Source organism: Tachysurus vachellii, chromosome 6, assembly GCF_030014155.1.
Source record: "Tachysurus vachellii isolate PV-2020 chromosome 6, HZAU_Pvac_v1, whole genome shotgun sequence".
NCBI classification, from domain to species: domain Eukaryota; kingdom Metazoa; phylum Chordata; class Actinopteri; order Siluriformes; family Bagridae; genus Tachysurus; species Tachysurus vachellii.
In genome coordinates, this window is record NC_083465.1 from 17,175,395 (window position 1) to 17,201,502 (window position 26,108).

The 26,108-nt window shown below is 38.0% G+C and overlaps 1 protein-coding gene across 2 annotated transcripts; it reads left to right on the forward strand.

Annotated features, from left to right (window-relative positions):
* The first annotated feature begins 345 nt into the window (after positions 1-345).
* Positions 346-18,444, forward strand: ccdc85a (coiled-coil domain containing 85A). Of its 2 annotated transcripts, none has more exons than XR_009648540.1 (4): positions 346-984; positions 2,235-3,656; positions 17,061-17,118; positions 17,258-17,286. XR_009648540.1 is itself a non-coding variant. In XM_060871410.1 (4 exons), the coding sequence occupies exons 1-4, from the start codon at positions 745-747 to the stop codon at positions 17,271-17,273; spliced, it is 1,293 nt and encodes a 430-aa protein (XP_060727393.1). In that variant the 5' UTR covers positions 346-744; the 3' UTR covers positions 17,274-18,444. The 2 variants fall into 2 exon arrangements, 1 of the variants encoding a protein (XP_060727393.1); XM_060871410.1 differs by having other exon boundaries at positions 2,235-3,213; positions 17,258-18,444.
* The last annotated feature ends 7,664 nt before the right edge of the window (positions 18,445-26,108 follow it).

Consider the following 26,108-nt stretch of genomic DNA (forward strand, 5'->3'; position numbering starts at 1 on the left):
AAAATATGACTTATATGGCTACATTTAACTTCACATTTAAAAAAAAAAAAAAAAAAAAAAAAAGATGTCCTCAGCCTTTGGATCTTTGCGTTATTATGAAAAAAAAAATAAACTTTTTTTTTTCGCCATTCAAACAGCAGATGGAGCTCGACAACAAAAACTACAAAAAGTCCTGGCCATAGCTATCAGGGTGAAGTGGGCGTACGTGTGTGTCTGTGTGTGTGTGTGTAGGTGTGTGTGTGTGTGTGTGTGTGTGTGTGTGTTTGTGTGTGTGTGTGTTTGTGTGTAAGAGAGAGAGCGAGAGAGAGAAAGAGAGCGAGAGAGAGAGAGAGAGAGAGAGAGTGCGCCTGGGCTTGTGCACCGGTTTGCTGGCCGCTACGGATGTGTGATGCTGTAGTGGTCAGTGTCGGTTCTCCATGGCGGATTTAGCTCTCATACTGAGCATTGGGATGGAGACATGACTGGGGAAACAAGAGGAAAGGACCACGATCTCTTCCTAAGAGACGCGCTTTAGCCAGGTTGAGGAGGAGCAGAAGGAGGACGAGCTCTTCCCGGCACTCTCAGGTTGCAGCTGCAGGTTTAAACGGACCGCATGCTCAGCACTGGCAGTCTCACTATGAGAGTCTCCTGATTCTGATCCAAGCAAATTTCTGCAGAGCGTCTGCACTGGGCGGCTTGCGTCTTGAATCCACAGTTCGGCGGTAACGGGGCGGTTTCTATGCGCCACTGAGTTTGGTGAAGGTGATGGAGAAGCCGGTCCAAGCCCAGCTGCAGTCAGGTGCAGCCAAAAGCTCGGAAAGCTGTACGGAGGATTTATCCAAAGTCACAGACCAGGAGCTCCTGAAGTGGAGTAAAGATGATCTGGTGCGGCGGTTGCGCAAAGCCGAGGCCGAGAAGATGAGCGCCATAGTGGAACACGGAAACCTGATCCGAGAGGTGAACCGCAGGCTCCAGCAGCACCTGAATGAGATCCGGGGTCTGAAGGTAAAACGCCGTGTCTGGGGTGTATACTGCATTAGACTTTACAGTTCTACAGTGTCGCAGAATACCACGTATAATTAACCAAAAAATAAATAAATAAATAAAAAAACTTTTTCATATTTGATAAATTTCATAAAAACAGTATGGTGATGGCATAGATGCACACACGCACACACACACACACACACACACACACACACACACACACACACACACACACACACACACACACACAAAACCACTGTTAACGCACTACAGAACTGTTACAATTCTGAATTAACACAATCTAAATGGAATTAGCTCATATGCCATTGGATTTTTTTACTGTAGAACTGGTTTCATCATTTGTTAATTTAATGTTGATTTGTTCATGGATGTCTTTACTCATATGTTGGATAAGATGCAATAGGTATTAATTTTCTGTAAGGAAGTTTTAGGTCCACAAAAAACACAGGGCTGAGCGGAGCTGAGTCAATGCCTGGATCTCAAATTACTTAGCATTCCAGAGATGCAGGACATAGATGTTTGAAAGGCAACGGCTCAGTGGTTACGCCAGGGACCACAGCGATCTTGGATGTTGGCCTAACCTAGAGGTCAAATGTACTTTCACTGCCATTATGTGCTAGGGAAATGCATTTCAGAGCTGGTTTGTGGATGATGCAGTACAGTTTCTCTATATCTTCCTACCAACCCTACATCATTTACCATTGTGCCAAGAAAAAGGGAGTGGAGACATGTTCCTATTGTGGAGAAATAAGAATTAAAAAGTATTTGGGATCAAATGATACAAGCTGGAATGGTTCTGGCATACGTTTTTATTCAAAGTGACTTGCATTTTAAGGATGTAACAGTGACCTAACAGTGACTATGAAGTATGGGATTTAAATTCACCTCCTTCTGCTAATAAATGCGTCTTTAGCCATCGAGCTATTCTTTGAGGATTTCATGCAATTCATCTTTTTGTCTTTATAGTATTTATGCTGACTTTGGTTTTAAACTTAATATCAGTCATGCAGTTTTTTGTACTTATTACAATGTACTGTACTTATGTTACTCTGTGCGTTTATGGATACAAGAAGAAAGGCCTGGAGAACGGCAGAATATTAATTTCTCCGTTCAGTATGCAGTGCATGCATCAATCCTCCTGTTTGTTGCAGTGCACTTATGACGCTCACAATGGCTTTGGCCATTCACGCAGGAATTGCCCTTTACTTTATGTAAATGATTAGTCATTCTATTTCTTGTTATTGCAGGAGGTGAATCAGAAACTTCAAGAGGATAACCAGGAGTTGCGTGACCTTTGCTGCTTTTTGGACGATGACCGGCAGAAGGGGAAGAAGGTGTCAAGGGAGTGGCAACGCCTTGGCCGCTACAGTGCAGGCATTATGCGTAAAGAGGTGACCCTGTACCTGCAGAAGCTAAAGGAGCTGGAGCAGAGACAGGAGGAGGTGCTGAAAGAAAACCTAGAACTGAGAGAGCTGTGTCTCTTGCTTGATGAGGAAAAGGGCTCTGGAAGCACAGGAGTCTCACTGAGCACTGGAGGTCCAGCAGGCTGCAGGAACTCTATCGACAGCCAGAGCAGCCTGTTACATGCCAGCGTGCCTGGGCCAGGGCTGCTGAGGGACGTTGGAGATGGGAGTAGCACTTCCAGTGCAGGAAGCACAGACAGCCCTGATCATCTGACACACAAGCAGCAGCTGCTGGCTGGTCCAGCCGGAGGCAGTCTTGAGCATGTCCACAAGCCCCGGGCAGTGGAGGAGATGCCAGTTCCAGAGCATCTCAGCCGCAGAAGAAGCACAAGTCCGGAGTATGCTGCCCATACCTTTCCTCAAGTGTGCCGTCCACGCTGTGGCTCATTCTCTAGTCCTGACCACAAGGGCATGCGAGGTCTCAGCCCCGAAAAGCTTGGCAAAAGAGGTAGTCCAGAGCAGTTTTTAAAGCACTTGCCAGTGTCTTCTCAGCCTCCTGGTAGCCCTGACCTCTTTCAGAAGCACAGGACAAGCATCGGGAGCCTATGTGGCAGTCCAGAGCCTAAACAGATACTTTCAGGGACTCCTGAACATCTGCAGAAGGGTCGTGTGATTGCAGGAAGCCCTGAGATGCTAAGGCACCAGTACAGTGGCAGTCCAGATCATGGCAAATTAGGCAGCCCTGGGAGGGATGTGGCACAAAGGAGGTCAGGAGCAGAGGAGCTGTCTCCACATCACCGGAGCATCTACAGTGGTATGAATGGTGGGTCTGACTGGAGCCTGCTGTAGCACCCACACATGGAGGCCCGTTTCAGTACACTACATGCTCACCATGGAGCAAATCAGTTTCACAATATATTGCTCTATAGCCAGGCTTTAAGTCATCTTATTAATTATGCAATGGTCTGCATTTAGTTTTTGCATTTAGTTTTGCCCACTCAGCTCACACGGGGGCCTTGAGGAGATAGAGCAGGGCTGGTAAAGGTCGGTGGTGTCCAGTCATGGTTCTCAAGTGCCATCATTTGAACAGGCTTTAGCTGCTACCTGTGCTAATATTTCTTGGAAGCCTTTTATGCACTGGAGCTCAACTGAGGGAACTCTAAGCAATTATACTACATAAAGTACAGAGGCACAACAAAAACCTGAGGACAATACAACCCAGCAGGACCAGGAGTGGACACCACTGTTTTTGCCATATGTTTCCAGGTGAGTGATGTGGCAAATTGAAGACTGTTGCAGAAATAGTGCTTCAGCTGTTGCAGTGATGAGAAACAGGGTCACCATTCTGGGATTTTCTCTGGGTATACGTTTTCCTCCCACGGCCCAAAAACATGTGTTGTATGCTGATTGGCATCTCTAAATTGAGTGTTTGTGCCATTGTGCTGTGTGATGGGTTGGCACTTGGTCCACAGTGTCCCTCACTTGTGCCCCAAATCCTTGGGGATAGGCTACAGGCTATATTAGGTGTACTATGCTTTGTTTATCCATGTTTTTGATTATCAGTTTGCTTCAGAAAAATAAGTGAATAGAGAACAAATGTTTTCTCATGCTCTCATACACAAGGGAACATAGGGTTGAATAATGTCGAAAAAAACATGATACCAGTAGAATGCAAAAAAAGCAATAAATCATTTGAAACATCATCGGAACAGTTAGTAATTCTACATGACTGAAATGTAATTCATACCACTTTATACTGTATGCATGGTAATGTGACTACACATTGCTGACAAAATCACATTAAGGTATAAAGCAGCATCCTGTCTGGTGCCATTGAATGATCTAGAGCTTCTGCCTTTATCTTGATTTGCCATTGTCTCATAGTAAATGGGATAATGAATGTGTGTGAAGAAAAAATATCAGCTGCTTCTGTTGGTGTGTGGCAGGTATTCTCTCCAGCAGGAGGCTGCTAATGATTTTCTGAGCAGGGAAAGTGCTGATTTGTGGAGCTAGCCAAGGCCATGGGACACTTCCTGAAGCAGTGCTGTTTACCTTACGTTGCGTTTTAGAGACAAATAACAGAAGTTAATTAACACCTGATTGCATTTAGTTGGAAGGAATTTCCAGATGCTCCACAATGACAGATATATCTTATGTCTAATGAGAGGGATCTCACTATGATGGAAGTTAGTTTTGACTGGATCGGAACATACAGTACATGTTAAAATTTAAGCATGAATAATTCGCTTCTAAAACCTTCTCCACACTAGTAGGGACATTAAAACATTGTTTTAAAAAGCTTTTCTGCCCTAACTGAAACTTAGGGATGATAGGAAAATATGTGCAGATGTATACTACTGTACCTAGCCTACCTTAGCCTCTCATGACAATAAACCTCTTGAAGTTTATGTATACCAATTGCTTTGATGTGTGGTTAGCAAAAAGAGTGCTAAATGAAAATTACTTTCTGGTTAATAATGGTGCTATGCATTTAAAGGTCAGTTGTATAGTAGTGAATACAAAGTGCTATGATTTATGTTGCATTTGTAACTTCACAAGACCTAAGACATCTGACTGTATCTTGCATGTGCAAATCCTATTAAACTGTTCCCCAAAGACACGTTCGCACCTTTCAGAGTTGCATTTCCAGAGGATGCTTCTCAATGCTTCTGAAGCCAGTCAATCACACATAAACAGTTTCTGAACTGGTTCCACGCCAAGTTTACATACTGAAGTAATCTACAATAGCAATTTTGTGCCTATTTTGGGTCTAATGGAGTGAGCAGTAAATTACCATGTGTTCATAGCTAGTCAAGATGACTCATTAAGCTAAAAGGGACTGTAGATATTTCTTTTTTTTGGACTTTGCTTTTCACTACTATCATTTTGCTGTAAGTAAGAGTGCAGTTACAATGAACATCAGCAATGCTAGGACTCGCCACAGGGCGAGCGTTGTAGGTATCAATAGCCATGCTGATATTCAGCATACCCTCCTGATTGCAAGAGGAATTATAAGTTAAACATGGCTTTTATTCAAAGGTTTTATATACATGAACTTAATATTGATTTAATGTTATTAAATGTTCCACTAGTGGAAATAGATCCTGAAAAAGGCTCACTTTGTAGCACTTTGGTTAGCCCACTAGCTATTTGTCTTGATTTTTATATTCCTGTTAAAGGTGCATTCAGGTAAACAAGGTGTTCATTTTCCCTTTTCATTTTTGAGCGTTCCTATTTTAAGCCAAAAGGAATATTTGTCATTTACCATGTCTGCTGATGTTACTGTAGTAGAATTTTATATGGCAAACAGAGTGATACTAACACTGTGATTATAGGAATTATACTATATACTTATGGAATAGTTTGTTGACACTAAACCATCAGACAGTACAATACATCCAATGTTTAGATTTCTCTTTATTTCAGCACTAGTTCATACCATATGCATTATGCAACAGAAGAATGAAGCTAAGCACTCATGACTTATTTATTCAGAATTTATCATGATCCCAGTTGTAGGTCTTACTGTAGACTCTATGCTGTTGCAGCTTTCTGGGAATATCAGGCCTAGAGTTTAGGATTATGTTTGAAATCATAATAATGTAGTTACATGCTAAAATATACACCACTGATATTGGAGTTGTAAGTGATTTTGAAATCACATTTCAAATTCAAAATCAAAATCATATTTGCTACTCATTCGAATGTATTATGTGCACATCATTTACTCAACATTTGAGCATTTAATCGTTGTAATCTCTTGATCGGAGTGAGTGCTGGGTCTGCCTAGATCATCTCTCTACTCCATCTCCCTTACACTGTTCTTCGAGCCCCAGGGAGATCCGGAGACTGAGCTGCATCTCTCTCTCTCTCTCTCTCTCTCTCTCTCTCTGTCTCTCCCTGTCTCTCTCTCTCTCTCTCTCTCTCTCTCTCTCTCTCTCTCTCTCTCTCTCTCTCTCTCCGTCTCTCCCTGTCTCTCTCTCTCTCTCTCTCTCTCTCTCTCTCTCTCTCTCTCTCTCTCTCTTTCTCTCATAGAGGACAATACTGTGACCTTGACCACACTCCAGCTAAATATAACGCTACAAACCGGAACTAGATTCATATGGGCTCCGTTAGATGTTCCATTGTGTCCTGGGAAAACTTATAATGTCTGTCAGTCAAAGGGCTTGACAATTCTTGGTGTAAATAATAATTAATATTGTAGAAATGTAGCATTTGCATTGCTAATATGACACATAACATGTGAAACGTTTTCAGCATGTGTGCTGGATGTAGTACATTAATAAAATGTCTGCATGCAGTTTGGAGAATGAGCCTTATAAAAGAAACTCATAAAGAATGGATGCATTCTTCGGTGGGCATTCATTATTCATTAGCTCAGGAGTAAGCATTTGATTCAAGGCCTTTCTTTATCATAAGAAACAGTTATTGTGATACTATGGGTTTAATTTTTCTGAAATAACACTTTATAGAAAGGCTATTTATCTAATATCATCATCCCTTTAAGATGCCTTGAATCCCACTCACCTTAAGTTTCATATACTGTATGTGCTCAGAACAGGTTTTTGTTTACACAGTTTCACAAATATGTTGGATAATATCCAAGCAATTATGTAAAGTATATTTTCATTTAATGTCAAAAAACATCCTTCCCTTATAAAATCAAGAGTTGAAGTAGAAATAATAAATTATTTACATAAATGCATCTTATCTACAATTATAAGATAATTGTGTAGTGTAGTGTATTGAGATCAGTATCTGCAACTGACTCAGAGTTCTTTTATTATGCTTATGTATGTTATTTTCAAGTCTATTTCTTGTTGCCTAATGGTCTAATTTAATCATCCACATAATCTATTTTGATTACTGCTTGTAGATCTTGCACTTTTCCTGGAAGATATCCCAGTAAGTCAGTGGAAGTCTTGTGTTTTACATACATCCAGAACGTTGCCATGCCAAAACCATCAAGCTTTTTTGGGATATATTAAGAGTTCATATTGAGAGGATCATAGACAGGATTGATGGATGAGCAAGGAAGAGAGAAGTTGTTGGTCAGATCTTTACCCAGAACCCCTGAGTACTTGCTGGGAAAAGGCATGGATTGTGATCAGTCAGTGGAGCAACACAGCAAGAATCTGTTAACTAAATCTGAACTTAATCTGTTCTTGCATCCTCTTATACTAGGGGATACTAGTTAGCATAAAAGTACAAAAAAATTCTACTCATATTTTTTTTTTATTTAATCACGTATTCTTTAACATGAACAGACATTACACATACATATATGTACGCTTTTATTATCTCACCTATATAAAAAAAAATTCTAGACAAAGGACAGTTTATTAGGTAACATACATTATCTGTGTGTGGGAGATGGTATTGCCTCCAGACTTCCAGCATACTCTGCTCTTTTACTACCGCAAAAACCTATTCACCCACCCAAAAACCAGCAGGAAAGAATCTAGAAAGCCAAATAATTACTTAAGAGAAAGAAAATCATTACATGGAAAGTATATGCATAGGTAGACAGATAACTGAGTGAAGCAGCTTGTGCAAACCTATAGTGAATGACAAGGATAGCAAGATCATGGGGATTGTCCAGTGGAGTAATGCAGTCTGCTTGAGACATAAATCTTGAATTCTGTATATTCACTCTGGGCCAGATCCTTGTCAATTTAAAGCAGCTATACTTATGCTGGATAGTACATTGATGAGTAATTCATTGTCCTTTAGTGTTTTCTGCTGTACCATGAACACAGTGTGCATTACTATTCTGTATGTGTGTAGTTGTCGCTGTACCCAATGGCATTATGTTTCCTGTCTTGAAGGGATGTTGTTGAGATTGATGACTTTAATCTTTTGTGATATTCTCAATAACTCTTAGGTGGGATTGTGAGCCAGACCTCTGATTTTGGCTGTGTTATTAGTGTGTTATTAGTGTGTGTATGTGTGTGTATGTGGGTGTTGTGTGTGTGTGTAAAACCTGTAATGCCTAATGTGAACATCCCTTTCCAGATTTATTCTCCCTTTGCTGTTATAATAGCTTCCACTCTTCTGGGAAGGTTTTCCACTAGATTTTGCATTATGTTTTGTTCTCATTCAGCAACAAGGGTATTAATGAGGCTGATGATACTGATGATAAGTGAAAAACTGTAGAGAGCAGTGAGTGTTCCAGTTTATCCCAAAGGTGTTCAGGGGTTTGAGGTCAGGGTTCTGTGCAGGACCGAGAGTTCTTCCACTCTAACCTTGGCAGAACATGTCCATGGACCAAACTATGAGCACAGGGGCATTATCATATTGAAAAATATTTACTTCCAGTGAAGAGAAATTGTAATGTTAAAGCATACAAAGACATTCAAGACAATTGTGTGCGTCCAGCTTTGTGGCAACCATTTGGGAAGGAACCACATATGGGACTGATGGTCAGGTGTGATCATGCTTTCAGTATCTTCTCTGGACATGACAGAAATAAGATATAACGTTTTGTTCTTTGTTACTACATCAACTGAAAATTTTATTATTTATTATTTATAGAAAGAACTGAACTTCTATTATTTATTATCTGTACTTATTTTCACATAAAGACAGATTTTGGAATGGCATGACAAACCACAGTTTCCTTAATATGTTACATAAAAATACCCATTGTAATGGTGTTTTTTGTTTTCTTGCTGAAGTTCATATGTATGGAAGTGTGGATAGCCAATTAGATTGCAGTCTTCTGAACATTCTGATGATTGTGGCCAGAAAAGTTTGACACTCTGTATTGAGGCTAAGGCTAACATCAACTTAGCTAGCACAATTTAGCTGGAAATGGTAATGCAGGGCCTTTTGGTATACACACCCTTCGATTTTTGTGTAATTACAGATCTTTGTGTTTAGCTGAATATATTTTTGCTTTCCTTTGATAAAAGAGTTACAAAGACATTTAGAGTAATGAGATTTGGGCTGTTTGCCACAAACAGTGCTGTATTTTTGCTCTTGATCTGCCCTTAGCAAGGCACACATTTTTGGTCATAGGCAGAAAATACAAAGGCTATTGATATCTCGGCTCTGTGTGCTTCTTTTGCTTCAGTATTGTGTGGAGAGTGATACATGTACATCCTGAAGGAGGAACTAAACATCTCATAGCCTGTAGGTATGTACCACAGTCACGCACAGTTATAATGTATGACTGTTCTATATGCTTTGTTTGCACAAGGAAAGAAATGCATGACTAACGATTGCCATTTTTCACTTGAGCTTCTGAAGCCATTAAAATATAACCTGTGCATCTATAATACTGTAAAAAAACTGCTATCTCACATAAACTAAAGTGACTTCAGAGAATGGGGAATGATCTGCAGAAAAATAAGACCAGGATACCTGGATATAATATTTAAGATACAGTAAGCAAAATGACCTTTTATAGATTACTGTTAATGTTAAGTAAAATAAGGCTATAAGGAAAAACATATATGCTGCTGTATATTGGCCACATTTTAATAAGCAATGTGAAGATTTCTTTTGGTGCATAAAAGTGTAATGCACACACTGAATATCTGCCATATATGTACACGCTGAAGGTTTTTCAATTGCTCTGTTTCAGCTCAAACTCACCCACACACAACTCTCTAAAACCGCAGTATTGGACTCACACTTGTGTGTGTATATATATATATCCTTCCTTATATGCACAAAACACAATGTGAGACCTTTAATTGTTTCTGAATCTTTTAATAATATTTAGATCCTTAAATAGATTACAAATAGGCCACATCGGTGGATACGCAGAAAACAACAACCATTCTTATAAAACTTAGCTGTGGTGTTCAGGAACCTTTGCAAAATCTGCCCAAAGGCCCAGAGGTCCTGAGGCACAGTGCATAGCTCAGCTGGATGGACGAGTCTGCACCTCCATCCTCCACACTATCTGCTGAGAAAGGAGGCATTTGGCTGAGGGAAACTGAGGAGCAGAGCCAGGTTATTGCCAAGGCAATTAAAATAAATGAAATTTGTATGCAGATGAGAGCTGCTTTGGACAGAGGGAACAAGAACAAAATACAGCAGTTGCCACTGTGACAGGAGGAAGTACACAGGAGGCTATCTGCATTTCTTTATGAATTTCCATCAACATAAACAGTTTATCCTATATCATCATCTGTGTGCATGACTTTGTCTACGCAGACTGAATTTCAAATACAGTAGTCTCCTAAATGACCCCCTTTCACTTTATGTTCATAAATGATTCAAAGCATCAGAAATATGCAGCAATTACAGTGTAGTTAAGGTGGTTATAGCAACAAAAACATCTCTCTAAGAAGCAATCAGATCGATTGACTGTGAAAGTCTATATTATATCCTTCACTGTCCCAGTGCTTAGAGTTTGTTCTCTAGTCTGTGTGGCTGTATCTGCAATGCGTCGGGGTTTTTTATAGGCTTGTTAGAGCTGTGCATACGTTGTAAAGGTAGGAAGATATTAATAAGTTATAAGTAGTGGTGTCAACACTAAACACAGTTAAATCCTAGTAGACAATTGGAATAGCTCCATCATAACAGCATTACTGATAACACATGTATCAGATAAACTGATGATTTACTGCAGTCCCCTGTTTTTATTTAAGCAATTTCCTGAATGTTCATGCTTATGCTTCATATAATTATTATAAATATTGCATAATTCCATGTCTGCTCTTTGCATATGTATATGTTTAATATGTCCATATTATACACAATCTAGAACTGTGGGGACATTTAGCATAAATCCACTAATTTAACAAAAAAGAAAAAAAATTACACAGGTGAAAGTATAGATAACGAGTAAAAATCTTAGTTAAAAGTGGAAGAATTTTGCCAAAGCTGTATTCATATGAAGGTAAAATAGTTGCTAGTTTTAACTTTGCTCATGTATAAAAAAATGTATTTCAGTATGCAAACATGAGAACTTGTATTTATAACCTAAAACTCTTACAAGCAACCACATTGTTTTGCCTGATAACATTGTTCAGTCTCTGTAGGTTTGTCAGTCATATGCTTGAATATTGCTAAATAGATTTTCAATGAAATCATCATTATGAAATCAAAGTATAATGTCCTACAAATAGTTCACCTTTGCCATCTATGCTGAGCGCTGAGCTAATTGTACTAGCTAGTGGAAGCTACTGGTAACTACTTTTCCGTCCATGCTAATTGATTTTGCATGTCATATGTCTGTTTCCTGCTGGATAAATTAAATTTCGGTTTGGTCTGACTGCTGCTTTAGTTGAAAAGGCAGAAACACTCGGTATTAGTATTTCCTGTAAGCATATGTTGTGCAATCTCAACTTATATGTCCTCTATTTTTATAATCTTTCCCTGTTCATTGTGTGTGCACCTTTTTTCTACCACCCCATTACTACTAGATACTACCACACACACACACACACACTTTTTGCACTTACACTTCACATTTATCTGCAGAGTGTAGTACCATTCCATATTGATGAACACATTTGTAACCCAGCTTTTCTCAGCAGGTTAGATTCAGCTGAGAGTCCTCAAGAGTCAATTTTCCCCTCACAAAAGCCCTCAGCATCTGTTGTAAAGTGGCATCCACTTCAGTTAGAGTAGCCATGTCATTTGAGCAGTAACAGCAAAGGACATTTATTGTACATCCCATTACTTATGTGGTTCAGGACTGCACATGTGTTTACTTTATGTGATTTTCACATGTGTTTTGCACATGAAATCTCATCTTGTCATCTATCACATCTTTGAAATATGGTCGGATACAAATCACAGGGTTTGGTCAGACGTTGCAGTGAAAGAGACTGCAGGTGCTGGTTCTGGAAGCTGGGTCAGTCAGACGGCAAGTCCTGCCTCTACCAGTGAATGTGCGTGGTTCTTGATCCTGTTTTTAGGACTAGCTGAGAGTAATAACACTCCATCCTCAGCAAAATATCTCCCATCCTTCTCTGTTATAACAGAAACTGAGCAATTTCAGGTGAAAATTTATCACCGGACTACTCGGTTTTGACAGATAAAGCTCTATTTGTGAATGTCTCTGAGCAGAGGCTTAACATTGAACAAATCATTACAGTTTTCAGAAAATGCTCTCACACTCTTTCACTTTTATTGCTTGAGAAAGTTTCTAGATATGTGGAAGGAAACTCATTAAGTGAGGCATTGTGGGATAGCTAGAGGAGGAAGGGAGGACGGTTGTTCATACAGTTTTATGGGTTTAGGGTTTGCAGTTTTCTTCTCCATAGGCAGGGTATTAAGTAGTCTACAGAGAGTGAGCAGACATTTCTTCCAGCATTGGCCTGTAAACTAGGCCAACAGCTGCTTCTCCTCCCCTATTAGTGTTTTCACTTTGAAGCCAAATGTGTCCTGTTATTTTGCTTAAGATATTTAATAAATTAATGTGCACCCACACATTTAACCTGTTGTTGTACCCTTGACTGCTGGAATGTGTGTTAAGAAGAAAAAACACCCAAAACAGGAAAAAAAAGAGGAAACATATCATGTTTGGAGCTATACCAAAGGGTGTAATGATTTCTCTTAAAAGCTTTCAATGTCAGCCAGAGGCATGCAGACGCACATGTGGGATAACAGTTGTGTCTTTCCTTTCTTTGTTCTTTGCCCCTAAAAAAGCCCTGTGATCTCTTCTGAGCAGACCTTTCCATGTTACATAATGATGTGTGTGTTATGCTTTTGATTATCAGTCTTGTGTATGTGTGCTTGCTCTTTGATGTACTAGATATATTGTGTTGTCATTGAGAGAGAATCTACCTTACTTCTTTTCTTTGGTCTTTTTATTATATTAAATTCAATCCATTTAAAGACAACCAGCTAAATAACTGGCCAGAGAACTGATTTAAACGCGCTTTATGCATGCATTCTACACTTTTTGCCCTTTTTCTCATTCTTGCCTTTATGATTGTTTATAAACCATGTTCTTATCATGTTTGGTTAGGACAGGAGCATTTTGTTATTCTGCCTTGAAATCCTGCATTCATTTTCTAATCTATTACTAGATAAGCATGGCACTTGTATCATTTATCTAACATTAGCTAGCATTAGCATATCATTAGCATGATATCTTAGTAATTTGAATAGAACCGAAGCCAGTTGGGCAGTTTCCATATTCAGATGTTTACTTAGCCTTGCTGACTAACATTTTGCTGAAATAATTGGCGTGTGTTAGCTGATAGCATGGCTTTTTTTGAAGAAAGAAATATATGACTCACAGGAATCCATGGGTATATGTACTGTAACATTGTTTTGTGTTTCTGCTTAGTTACTTGCCCTCCCACAAGAATAGTCATGCTTTTTCATTCACTTCTCCCTGTGGAAAGGCCCAAGCTAGCCTTCTGCACAGCAAGAGGAGCTTATATGTTTCCTTACTGAATGATCCAGTGGATGCCCTTGTGAAGGTCAGTAGGGAAGCCCTCTGCTGTCTCTGATGAGAACAGGAGGAGTCTGGAGCACCTGGAGAGAACAGGGCAGAGACAGTGGAGGAAAAGAAAGAGCCTTCTAAATACAGAGACTGTAAAGAGCAAGGAGGAATAAAGAATAAAAAAATATTCAAACTCTAATACACACACACACACAAACACACAAAGTTAATTAAAGACTACTAGTGTTTAGTTTCCATCTGGAAAAACAGGCTTGTTCTATCCAACTCTTACATGCTACTGAGTAATCTATTGCACTACTGCTCGAAATCGGACGTAACAAGAATATGTCAGTGCCTTGGTGTGCATGTGTGAGTGAGTCTGTGTGAAGTTTTCTGTGAAACTTCAGAATAAGTTCAGGATAAGACACCCCATTGGGAGATCAGGGGTGTTTCATTAGAGCTAACAACACTTGTAACACCTACTGCAGGCAGGCCTATAGTCTAAACACCATTACGTATGTATCTTCACATGCTTAACTTCATCAGGGGTGAGCAATAAGTCTGATATGTTGAAAATACTTATTTAATAATACACTTCCATCATTTTTTTTTCATTTAGATTTTGTATTGTTATGTTATATAGTTTGCATTTTGTAATTTTAATATACAGAAAATTATTGGTATTATTGCATTTTTTTACTGAAGCCAATTCTGTTTCTGATTCTTAGCAATATCTGATTTCTGAGTATCATTCACATCAGAGATACTCTTCAAGTAGAACTTCTCTGATAGAGTCAAAGACTGACACGTTATGTAACAGACCAGGCTCAGACAGAGAGAGGTGCTTTAATACAACATTTTAGTATACTATTTGAGATGAACATTGCTCAACTCAAAAGAGTATAATGTCAGTAGTATGAGTCCAGTCCAGACAAAGGAAAATCCAAAAGTGTATAAGGTAGATATGCTCCTCCTTCCCACCAATGTCAGAACAGTCGAGTCACTTGCTGCCCTCAAACGATGGGTAAAGACATACAAAGTGCTAAAATTTAAAAATAAAATTTTAACATTTTTTTTTTTTTACATTTTTTTCTTGTTTATTTAAAAAAAAATTCCTCCCAAGAGAATTTTATACTCATGGTATCCATGTATTCACTGATCGAGAAATCTAAGCACTTTTGTACATCTATACATCTGCCAAATGCTGTAAATGTAAATGCAAAGTAATAAAATAGGCAGAGGATAATACGTAGTGTAAACAGACAGTAATACACCAGACTGTTTGGCAAGGCTTTGCAATGAATGAGTGACTGATATTTTCTGGTCCACATTCACACCGACCTTGGAAGAAACTGTAGGTATCATGACATTTGCTGGAGTGGAGGAGTAATGGTGTAGTATTTCATCAACCCGTCATAGTCCCAGATTATTATTCAGTTATTCACATTAAAACATATTAGTTGTAAATGATTGAAGACCTAACAGGAAAAGTATGAAGTCCTGGGAGTTTAAGGTAGAAGTACAATAAGGCAGAAAAGTCATTTTTTATAACAATGAAATTGCATTTCATGTAAACTGGGCTTTATACATTCATTCATTAATCATAAGGTTAATGCTTTATCTTAGTCAAGGGAACTTAATTCTTTATATATTGAAAATAGACTAAGCTAATTTTATTCAAGAAACTCACACATGCATACAAACTAAGTAACTGAGTGAGTGTAGAGAACATACACAAGGCATCTAATTAACACTTGTAGTAAACCGAAGAGAATTTGTCTGTGGTGTTGAAGAAGCATCTTTAAAACAGAACAAACTGTAACATTTCATTTAATTTTAATGCTCAGGAGTTCTGTAAAATCAAACTAGCATGTGTAAAACACTTTAAGAACCTGTAAAACAATACAAAATGCGACTAGCCTGAGCATGGGCTCATAAAAATAATAACTGAAAGTTCATAGTTTGAGCCTTTATCCCATGCATTTTCAGGGACACGTCAATGCAGTATTGTTTTTGTGTGTAATTAGAAGTTTTCTCATATCATGTTCTCTGGGCCTACTGCCCTGAAGAATTTCAAGATACCCCTGCTCCCAAAACACGTGCCCTATTTCATGAAGGACTTAATAATATTTAGTTGATGAGCTGAATCAGGTGTAGTGGGAGTTAGGAAACCTTGAAGATGTGAGGCAGTGGAACTTCAACAAGACTGGTGTTGAGAAACACTTCTATATAAACCTTAATAAAGACATACTGCACATATTGTCCCCCTGCCTGGCTTTACATCAGGCCCAGACACAGTGAAAGGACCAGTGGGAATATGAAAGGCCATTTCCACCATGGCTTTGTGGAGGCTCAAAGAAAATATATGACTGCGCAAAGAAAAAAGTAGTTTTATGCAAACTCATTGCTGTTTGTGGGTGCATTCTTTGACTGCATCAATGCTAAAGTACAGTACTCAAGAATTCTAATAAGTCTGGATGAGGAAGAGGATTATGACAATGTTGACATTGTGTGATGTGTGGGTGTTCAAAAAGAGGTGGTTTTCTTTTTTGAAATTCTCATGAATCATTGATAACTCTTATGCAGAATACATTCTTGTTTTTTTTCCTGAGAAGTAACTCAGACAGTATCCTAAACTGTGATTATGAAGAACATATTTTGAGAGATAGGAGTGTGATAACAGAGACATAATCTAGTCATCATCAGTGTGCAGAAGTGTCACTTGAAGTAAACAGGAGGGATTTTTCATCATGATACACTCTGGGTCATACCTGAAGATCATTGGTTTGTGTGTGTGTGTGTGTGTGTGTGTGTGTGTGTGTGCGTGCCTATATTATATTACACATAATAATGCTTTTTAAATGAATTGCAAGCGTGGTAAACACCCGGTGCTGTCTGGATTTACAGTATCATTGTAATGAGCAAATGATCTGATTAGATTTTGAAATCGACCCAAACACTGTCAAGGTCACAGCAAGGTCAAATGTCTGAAATACATTTTCTTCAATAGCTTTCTCCCTGTTTTAAGAGCATTTCTGGCAGTAGTAACTAGTAGGACTAGATCACTTTGTGGAGGAGGAATCCCTGTAGGTTTTTATTTGTAACTCTTATTCTTAGTTCTACAAAAGTAAAAAGAATAGTTCATTTTAAGCAATTTGTGAAGAGACAACAATATGAAATAAATGCCTAAATATTATGCTATTATACTATGCTATTGAACTATTTTAAGCACATTTCTATTACCCCATAAACTACTATTGCTAATTAATGTTGCTTTGTCAGTATTATACTGTTAACCTGTTTTTCATACACAGCTCTGCTGTCTGCTGGCTGCTGCACCACTACCTGTAGAAGTGTCAAGCTTTGGGACAGGTAAGACTCATAAACTGTCATAAATATGACAGATGATGTGCTTGTGCTCATTTCTGCATGCACACACACACACACACATACACAGAGAGAGAGAAGGATTCCTGCCATGCTAAACAGTGCACTGATTTTCCCTCTGCAGTTTTGATGCCTCCTGACCGTTGCCTTGACTGGATCCAGTGCTGGGTTCCTGACATATAGGAGTCCAGATTTCTGCTGTCTTTTGCACTGGGAGAGAGAGTGCACAATATTGTGCCGCAGCCAGTGTCTTGTGTCTTTTCCACCCCATGATGGTTTCAGGTGTCCTGTTTCCCCTGTTAGAGCTCTGCACAACAAGAACAATAACAACAACAACAACAACAAAAACAGCCAAAAAAGGGGAAAAGGGGTTTCATTAGGAGAAAGAAGGCTAGAACTCCTAGATTCTCCCTATGTTGCCAACAAATAGACCTACCTCCTTGAAATAAAAGCAGATGAAATTGAGCATAAACTCAAATGGGATTCAGAGGCTAACACCTTTCCTGTTTACAGATGCTATACACAACTTCATATGAACAACAAAGAAGTATTTCTAATTGGCTAAACTAGTAAATTGAATTGGACTTGCTGTGTGTCACCGGAAATTAAAAACAAAAGTATTATCATAGCAATCACTGCCTTGCTTTCGTTAAGAGCTTTGTGGCAGCCATAATATCATTATTACAACAATACAAGTCAAATTTATAGACGGGGAAATGGTACAAATGAAACATTGCTCTTATCTGTCACCAACCAGTGACTGCTAATGAACCATGTGGTAGATGAAGTGTGGAACAAATACAATGATTTTTTTTTTGAAGCACAAAGCCAACCTTAAATGACTCCCTCCCCTCTCATTCAATATACATGGACCATTCCAGAGGGGTGAATATTCCAGCAAATATTCTGAAATATAAAAATAAAAAAAGAAACAACAACAAAGCAACAAACAAAAAAAATACAGTCTCCCACTCTTTCCATACTAAGTACCATCATGCCTTGCTTCTGCCCAGGTGTTTCTGTGAACTTCTGCTCTGATAGACAATAGAACAAATGCACACACATAAACACACATATAAACACACAAAAAACATATGCACATTATATTTTATATGGGAATAATGCTTCATGTGGGAGAACTGGACAGCACACAGTTGTATACTTAAGTAAGTGATTTTTGGTAGCCCTTTATTTATTAGGCCTAGATCACAAGTCCTGTGTGCCAACCATTGATCCTTCAGTATAAATCAGTATTACATACAGTACAAGCTACTTTGTAACCTCTTTGACCTGTGATCTTTTTTATTTTTGTTGACAAATTATATCAGACAGAAACGATATTAATATATAAAACTTTTATGTTTTTAAAAAGTAAAGAGTAGTTTATCTGCTTAGTTTTTTAAATATGATGATTATTATTTTTGACGTACTGGTATTATATAAATATATATGGTTATTATACTGAGAGATCTGTATGTATATAATAAAAAGTGTCTTCTTTATGTAAATCATTTTTCCTTGAGTGACTCTCATCTGTTATTTATTATTTTTTTTATTATGCTTTGCAGTGCAGTAGGTAGAATTGACGCTTCACAACTCTAGGATCCCTATTTGAGCTTGTGATCTCAGGTTACAGTCTGTGTAGAGTTTCATATCTTCTCTCTATTGGTTTCTTCTGGGTCGCTACAGTTTCCTCCCACCTTTGGAGAAACGTGCCAGTAGGTAGATTGGCACTGCTAAATTACACCTAGAGTGACCGGATGTGTAAATGTGTGTACGATTCCAATTGTGAGTTTTAGTAAAGTAGTTACTAAAGATGGAGACATTATAGACATTGTTTGCCCTTATTAAGGTTTTAAACAGTTTAATATAGTAAGCCAATAGAGCAGTTTGAGGTTAGTTCACATAAATAGTATTGATGGAGGAAGATATTATAGAGTAGCATATTTTTCAATTATCTCTAAGGCACTCTAAACAAACAAGGCAATATATTTTAGAAATTAGTTAATAAAAAAATTGTTACATTTTAACATGGAATTCAATAAACTGTGGTGGACTGAAACTGGGTGAGGAGAATAAGCCAGTTGAAGACCAAACCATAAGCATAAAGCATAACATTAAGTATAGACAGTTCTAAAGTTCCTAAATTATCAAAACTGTCTGATTTTGTTTGTTTTTCTATCAATATAGAATTTATCAAATCTTTTATAGTAAATAAAATGACAAAATTACAGATTTTCCCCGCAAACAATTAATACAAACCAATAAATCCCAAATGTAAACCTATTTTTTCTAACTTTAAGAAAGGATTTTAAATGTCTTAAAAAATCTCCACATGACAAACCATCCAATGGGCATCAAAAGTTGATATGGAATTGCTACTAAAGATAAGCTGAAAGTTTTATGATATTTCTATGCATACCATACAAGATGTATGATTGGTCCTGAAATGTGGGCCTTTTTTAATTAGACTAACAAAAAGGATTTAAACAGTTTAATAGACGTGTAAATTGCTATTAACTTTGCTACTTGAACTCTTAAAGAGGTCCTGGCAGTTTAAATGAGAAAATCCTTATCATAATCCCTAAAAATGTCTTATCCTAACTTTATTTGCAGAAAACGCTCTTTACAGCCAAAGAGAATATTTCATTCTTTACTGACTAAAGAGACTTAAACTCATCTTGTGGGCCAAACAAAAATACCAAAGACAACATTGTCAGGAGAAAAATGAATGATCTTTCAGATAAGAACTATAACACTGTAGCATGCAACTACTGTATTAAGGATAGCAGAGGTAGTTTATCATTTATGTCTTTAATAAACTGTATAGAAAGAAAACTTGTTCTAGCCAACAGCTCCTTACTATAACAAATTATTTATTTTTCCTGTGGTGGATGAAACAGGAATTTTGTAACGAGGAGTCGTAAGACGGATGATCCATTTGCAGCTTTTTTAATAAAGACAAACTTGTAGTCGTACAGGCAAGGTCAGGGCAAATAAACACAATCTCAAAGAGCAGGCAGAAATCGGAATCGGTAAGACAGGCATAGGGTCAGGGCAGGCAGCAAACAACCATAAACGAAAACACAAAAGCAGAAACCGAAACCAGAACAGGGAAAACCAGAAAATTACAGATCAAGACTTCGCACTGGTGTCAAATTCAAGTTCAGTCTTTATAGGAAGCGGTTGATGAGGAACAGGTGGTGGAGTAATCAGAGTCAGTGGTGGATTCTGGGAGGAGAGCTAGTATTCTGGAGACGCCTCTCGATGTTGGTCTTTGGTGGGTGTGGTGCGCTGACCGCGACAAATGGATGTCGGTTAACATTAATGAGATTATACTGACATATGATGACACTTTTTTAAAGCTTGTTTCACTTTCTACATATTTAGAAACATATATTTTTTAGATTACTTACATAGTATAATTGCATATTATTCATTCATTCATTCATCTTCTACCGCTTATCCGAACTACCTCGGGTCACGGGGAGCCTGTGCCTATCTCAGGCGTCATCGGGCATCAAGGCAGGATACACCCTGGACGGAGTGCCAACCCATTGCAGGGCATTATATTATATTATATTATATTATATTATATTATATTATATTATATTATATTATATTATATTATATTATATTATATTATATTATATTATATTATGTTATGTTATGTTTACTGCTTACTGGCCTGAGCGTTTACTGCTTACTGGCCTGAGCAAAGTGTCTGATCAAATCTACATTTTGTCTGGAACAGGAAGTATACCAGTAGGTATCGACTCCTCAAGGTAGCAATCTATTTCCCACTGTAACAGTCACCCTGTTATGTATGAGAGAGAAAACATACTGATCCCATTTTGGCCAATTGCCTCTAAGAATGAACCTCTATTATGTATTAATTCCAATTATAGCAGCTCAGAGAAGGAAGGTTGTAGCAGATATCTTGTAAACACCACCTTTAACTGTGTGAATGCATAACTAGAAGCAGTCAAGGTCTGAGATGCTTGTAGGGCATGGATCAGGTGTTTATTCACACGGAATAAAGAACGTGTGTGTGTGTGTGTTTGTGTGTGTGTGTGTGTGTGTGTGTGTGTGTGTGTGTGTGTGTGCAGGCTATAAATTTGTTAAAAATATGTGTTCTGTTCTGCTTCTGGAAGTAGGTAAGTATATCAGCCAGAAGGTATTGGACAAAGAGCAGCAACTTGTGCACACTGATTACGATGCATGCTCTTACACACACACACACACACACACACACACACACACACACACACAGACTCACACACTTACAAACAACTAGGTAGCTATTTAGGAGCACATGCAGTTTACTAATATCTGAATTTCTCTTTTTCCACTGCAATGCAGCACACAATGAAGTCTTGCTGTGAGTCGGCCTGTGTGTCAGCCTGACCAAAACATCTAATCCATCACCACAGCCATCAGACCAAGGGAAACCTAGAGGCATATAAATCTCTCTCTCTCTCTCTCTCTCTCTCTCTCTCTCTCTCTCTCTCTCTCTCAGATACACACACACAGACACACACATTGAACCTCAAGATCTGTACCAATCACCGGGATAAAGTTTCATACTGGATGTGAGTACAACCTGGTATTTATTGTGGAAGAACCAGAGAGTGTGAGTAACTTTGAGCTGGGAAAAAGTCTCAAAAAATTTAGAGATGTTCAAAGACAAATAATGCTGAGGTGGAGAAATATTGAATACTGTGTTTGCATTCTGCTCTGGTATGAGCCACTTCTGCAAGAAACACTGGCCATGGAATAAGGTGCTTTATAACACAACAATATTTTTATACTTACTATTATTATAGCTATTTTCATAAAAAAACGCCATTCATGAGAACAATTACATAATTTAAGGTGATATTCATTTATTGTATGTTTAATATGTATAAATCTCATTAGAATATGTGCAGATGTGAGCTGACTGCTTAAGAATACCACTTCCTAACTAAGTAACAATTTTTTGACTAGGGAGATTATAATGATCATACTGCCAAGTAGCCTGAATTCTTGATTCTGATTGGACAGGATGTGTTGATTCATTTCAGCACATCTGAAAATTACAGCACAGCTCAGACAATAGTACTGACAATAAGACAACCTCAAACTTTTTTGTACAATTTAACTTATTTAAATTGTTGATTTAAATTGTTTGTTTAAATTGATAGTTTAAAGGTACTAAGAAAGTTATAAAGGTCCTAAGAAAATAACTGGATTCCTTTAAGTTGGTAGAAAACAACTTACAACAAGTTTTTCATTTTTGTCTGCTGAACAGCTTCAACTGCTGAACATAATTTTATGTAATTGGCTGATAAACACTATCCAGTGATTCATGCACATCAGATGGGACTCGTTTTCAAACTGAAGCTAACTATGTTTGATTCATTTCAACTGCAAAGGGGTGGAAAACAAAGGGAACAGACTAAAATGTGAAATAAATAGAATAGAATAAAAAAATCTAAAAGTTAATTGTATGAACATTTTAAGTAATCACTTTCATCAATTGTGAGGATTAAGAAGCTTGGATTTATGATTAAAGTCTTCTCTGTACTAATATGATGACTGATATTAATATAAGAGTACAAATGTATTCAGAGATAACTGAGAGAATTTGGAAACTCTATAAAAGTCACCTGTACTTCAATGAATAAACCTTCTATGAGTTCAATAGGAAAGCATTTAAGGCTGCATCAAGATATTTTGTGACATGACATGAGGTTCGGAAGACTCTCTTTCTCCCAGAAAAAAATGTCGTGTTATTACACAGCACATAATCCTGACTCTGGGCTGAGTCATCTTTCTGCTGCTTATGCCTTTCCCAGACCTTTAGCAGAGAGAATTCTGGGATTTAATGAGAGCCAGAGGCAATGCAACATCTAGAAAGGTAGCACTGTACTGCTCAATATACTGAGTGGTCATGTGGGGAAAATACAGCTCATGGTTTTCTTGTACATTACACCATTTCATCAATAATGTATCTGCTTCATCTCTTCCATTCCACACCTTCTACTGGTCATTATATGATTTGATGCTCAGTTGCCACTGGGTATTTCAGGCCTGATGTTGAAGTGATAGAGTGCCCATCCCCCTCAGGTAGGTAGTAATATGTGTGTGTATGTGTGTGTGCCAGCAAGTGGGAGGGTTACATTGGAGGGTACACTGTCACTGTTCCTTGGACATTTGTCTCCATGGTGACACATGCAGACTTTCACTTCTGCTTTTAACTCACACCCATCACTCTGCACATTCTGCAGAAGTCTTAAACTCGCCAACCTACAAATAACAAAGATTTCTGCTAGATTTGTCTTTCACAAGCTAATTTATTCGGCCGGTTTATTTTTTTTAATAAGTTATTAAACTGCTCATATCTTAATATAATACATATGCACTTAGAAACTAATTTGTGTACTAAAAAAGGATGATGCTGTTGAATTGATGAAAGATGATGAAGAGATTTGATCCCACAAGCTTAGTTTACCAATGATGGTTGGGTTCTTTTTATTGTGATGTTAAGTGATGTTGAGTTTTACAATGGTACAAAACCACAAAAGGAAATTATCAATGAATATTCACACACCTTTAATGAAAACACCTCTTGAGCAGGACTCACATATCAGCCAGCTTGTCTCTGATTCAGCAGACAAAGCATTTACACAGAACCACATCTCCAGCATTAAACTAATTGTCCTCTTGTATGTGAGTGTTTTTAGGATTTGCCAGCAGACCAGAGGCACTTTGTGCAAGTGATTGGGACGATCCTCTTGAGACAGATGCATTTGCTATTGATTTGCTTTTTTAACATCTATTCTTGTCACCAAGTCTCTCAGCAGTCCCCCCACCCCCCACCACCCCAAGTCACAATACATTTGGCTATCATATTAGGAGAAATGCTGACACTGTTCCTGCCCTTAATTTCCCTGCTCTTTAAATAAAAAAAAACTCCTTGTGACCTTCATTTCTCCATATGTACTACTTTCTAATATTTCTAATACATTTTTCACCAATTCATTCCATCATCTCATATCATTTTGTGTATTTTGCTAGACCTTGACTGAGGATTGCACCCTCTCTAATTAACCAAGTCAGTTATAAAGCATCTAAGTGCCACACTTTTTATTAACTCTGCATTTACAAATCATTCTGAAATAGAGCTATCAACTTATACTTCACTGCAATTACGGTAACATGTTATGTCATGACTCTTATTTAAACTTAACTCACGAGTCAAGCAGCTCTCACACACAGTTCAGTTATCTGAATAAATGAATGACTATCAGGAATTTCAGTGGATTACATTCACTACGTTCACAGCATCACTAATGCGGACACCATGAAGCACAAACACAGTATGTGATGTGACTGAAACAACAATATGCTTACAATAAAGACACCAAAATGCATAACACTCACCTTAACAGATAGAACTTTATGGTGTTGGAAAAATGCAAATAAAAACATTATATATTATATAACATATAACTTTCATATTATCATATAACATATATATAACATATATCCATAGAACGCCGTTTTTTCCACGCATATGGGTTAATAAGTCTAAATTGCAGTGCACCATTAATTTCATTAGTTTTAATGTAGATGTAGCTCTCCTTAAAAAGGCCAAAGGTCATGTGATTGGGTAAGGATGCCTAATGTTAATGATTAACATTAGGCAGAGAATCAACTGAGAATTTATAGGCAACTCTAAAGACACTGCAGAGATTTACAGCTCAACCATATTCCAGGCTTTGTAGAACAACAAGGTTTTTAGAGTTCAGTGGTACATTTGGCACAATTATTACTCTATAGAGAATATATAATATACACCCTGAAATCACCAATTCCACAGTAAAGCATGTTGGTGGTAGCATGATGCTAAAGGTCTGTATTTTTCATTGGTTGGGATTGGGAAACTGGAAGGAGGCAAATCAATTCTAAAAGACAAATTGTTTCGTTTGCAGGACTCTTAAGACTGGGGTGGAGGTTCAACAGAATAATGACCCTACTGCCAAAGTTACACTGGAGTACCTGAATATGTTAAAATATTCCAGTCAGTCTTTACTATTCACCAATAGCCCATATCCCTCTGACAGAACTTAAGAATTTTTTTTTTTATTTACTAATGGGTTGCAAAATATTTATGCATCCAACAAATGGATCATTTGAAAAACATTTTTCACATTCAAATGGTTGACATATTGTGCATATAGTAAAATCTCAATTAAGTCCATTAAATTTCCAAAACTACAAAATGTAGAAATCTTCAAGGGGTTGAATATTTATGCAATACACAGCATATGTGAAATTCCCCTATCCAGGGGACAACATTCATTAATAATAAAACAGTGTTTCTCTAGTAAAGGCTAACATAATAACTAATGATTAACAGGAGATCTAGTGAAAGTAATAAATAAAACTATATCCTGACAAAAAAGTTTATTGTCTTGTTCTGTCTTACTCAGCATCACATAAAAATGTAAGAGACCACAATCACCACCCAGCTGAGCTCAGCCTGAAATAAACTGCAGTGGTGTGTGTGTGTGTGCGTGTGTGCATGCGTGTCTGTGCATGCTCAGAATGCCTTCTTGTGATTCATTTTGGAGCACCTCTGGCTTTGCCTTTTCTATCTGGAGGATCAGAGCACAGAGCATCCAGCTGGGCAGCATGGGTCAATGGACAGGCCTGGGCTGGAGGCCAGTGAGATACAGAGAATATGAACTCCTGTGGGTAGTAAACAAAACACCACTCATCCGCCAATCATGAAATGACATCATCTCCGACTCATAGAACCTCTGGACTATGACTGGGGGATAGAGTGGGTCAGAGCTCAGGCCTTGGCATGTATAATCATGGGGAAGGTAAAAGCAAGTGTCAGAGCAGGCTCACATGCAGCAGCTGCTGCCAAAAGCATGAGGTGTGCTGAACCAGGCATGAAGCCATCCAGTCAAAATGATCAC

Excerpts from the sequence above, each read along its gene's own strand:
- ccdc85a (XM_060871410.1), top strand. The coding sequence starts at position 745 with ATGGAGAAGCCGGTCCAAGCCCAGCTGCAGTCAGGTGCAGCCAAAAGC. Across the intron at positions 985-2,234 it reads ATGAGATCCGGGGTCTGAAG|GAGGTGAATCAGAAACTTCA; the intron begins GTAAAACGCCGT and ends TTGTTATTGCAG. Across the intron at positions 3,214-17,060 it reads CATCTACAGTGGTATGAATG|CTCTGCTGTCTGCTGGCTGC; the intron begins GTGGGTCTGACT and ends TTTCATACACAG.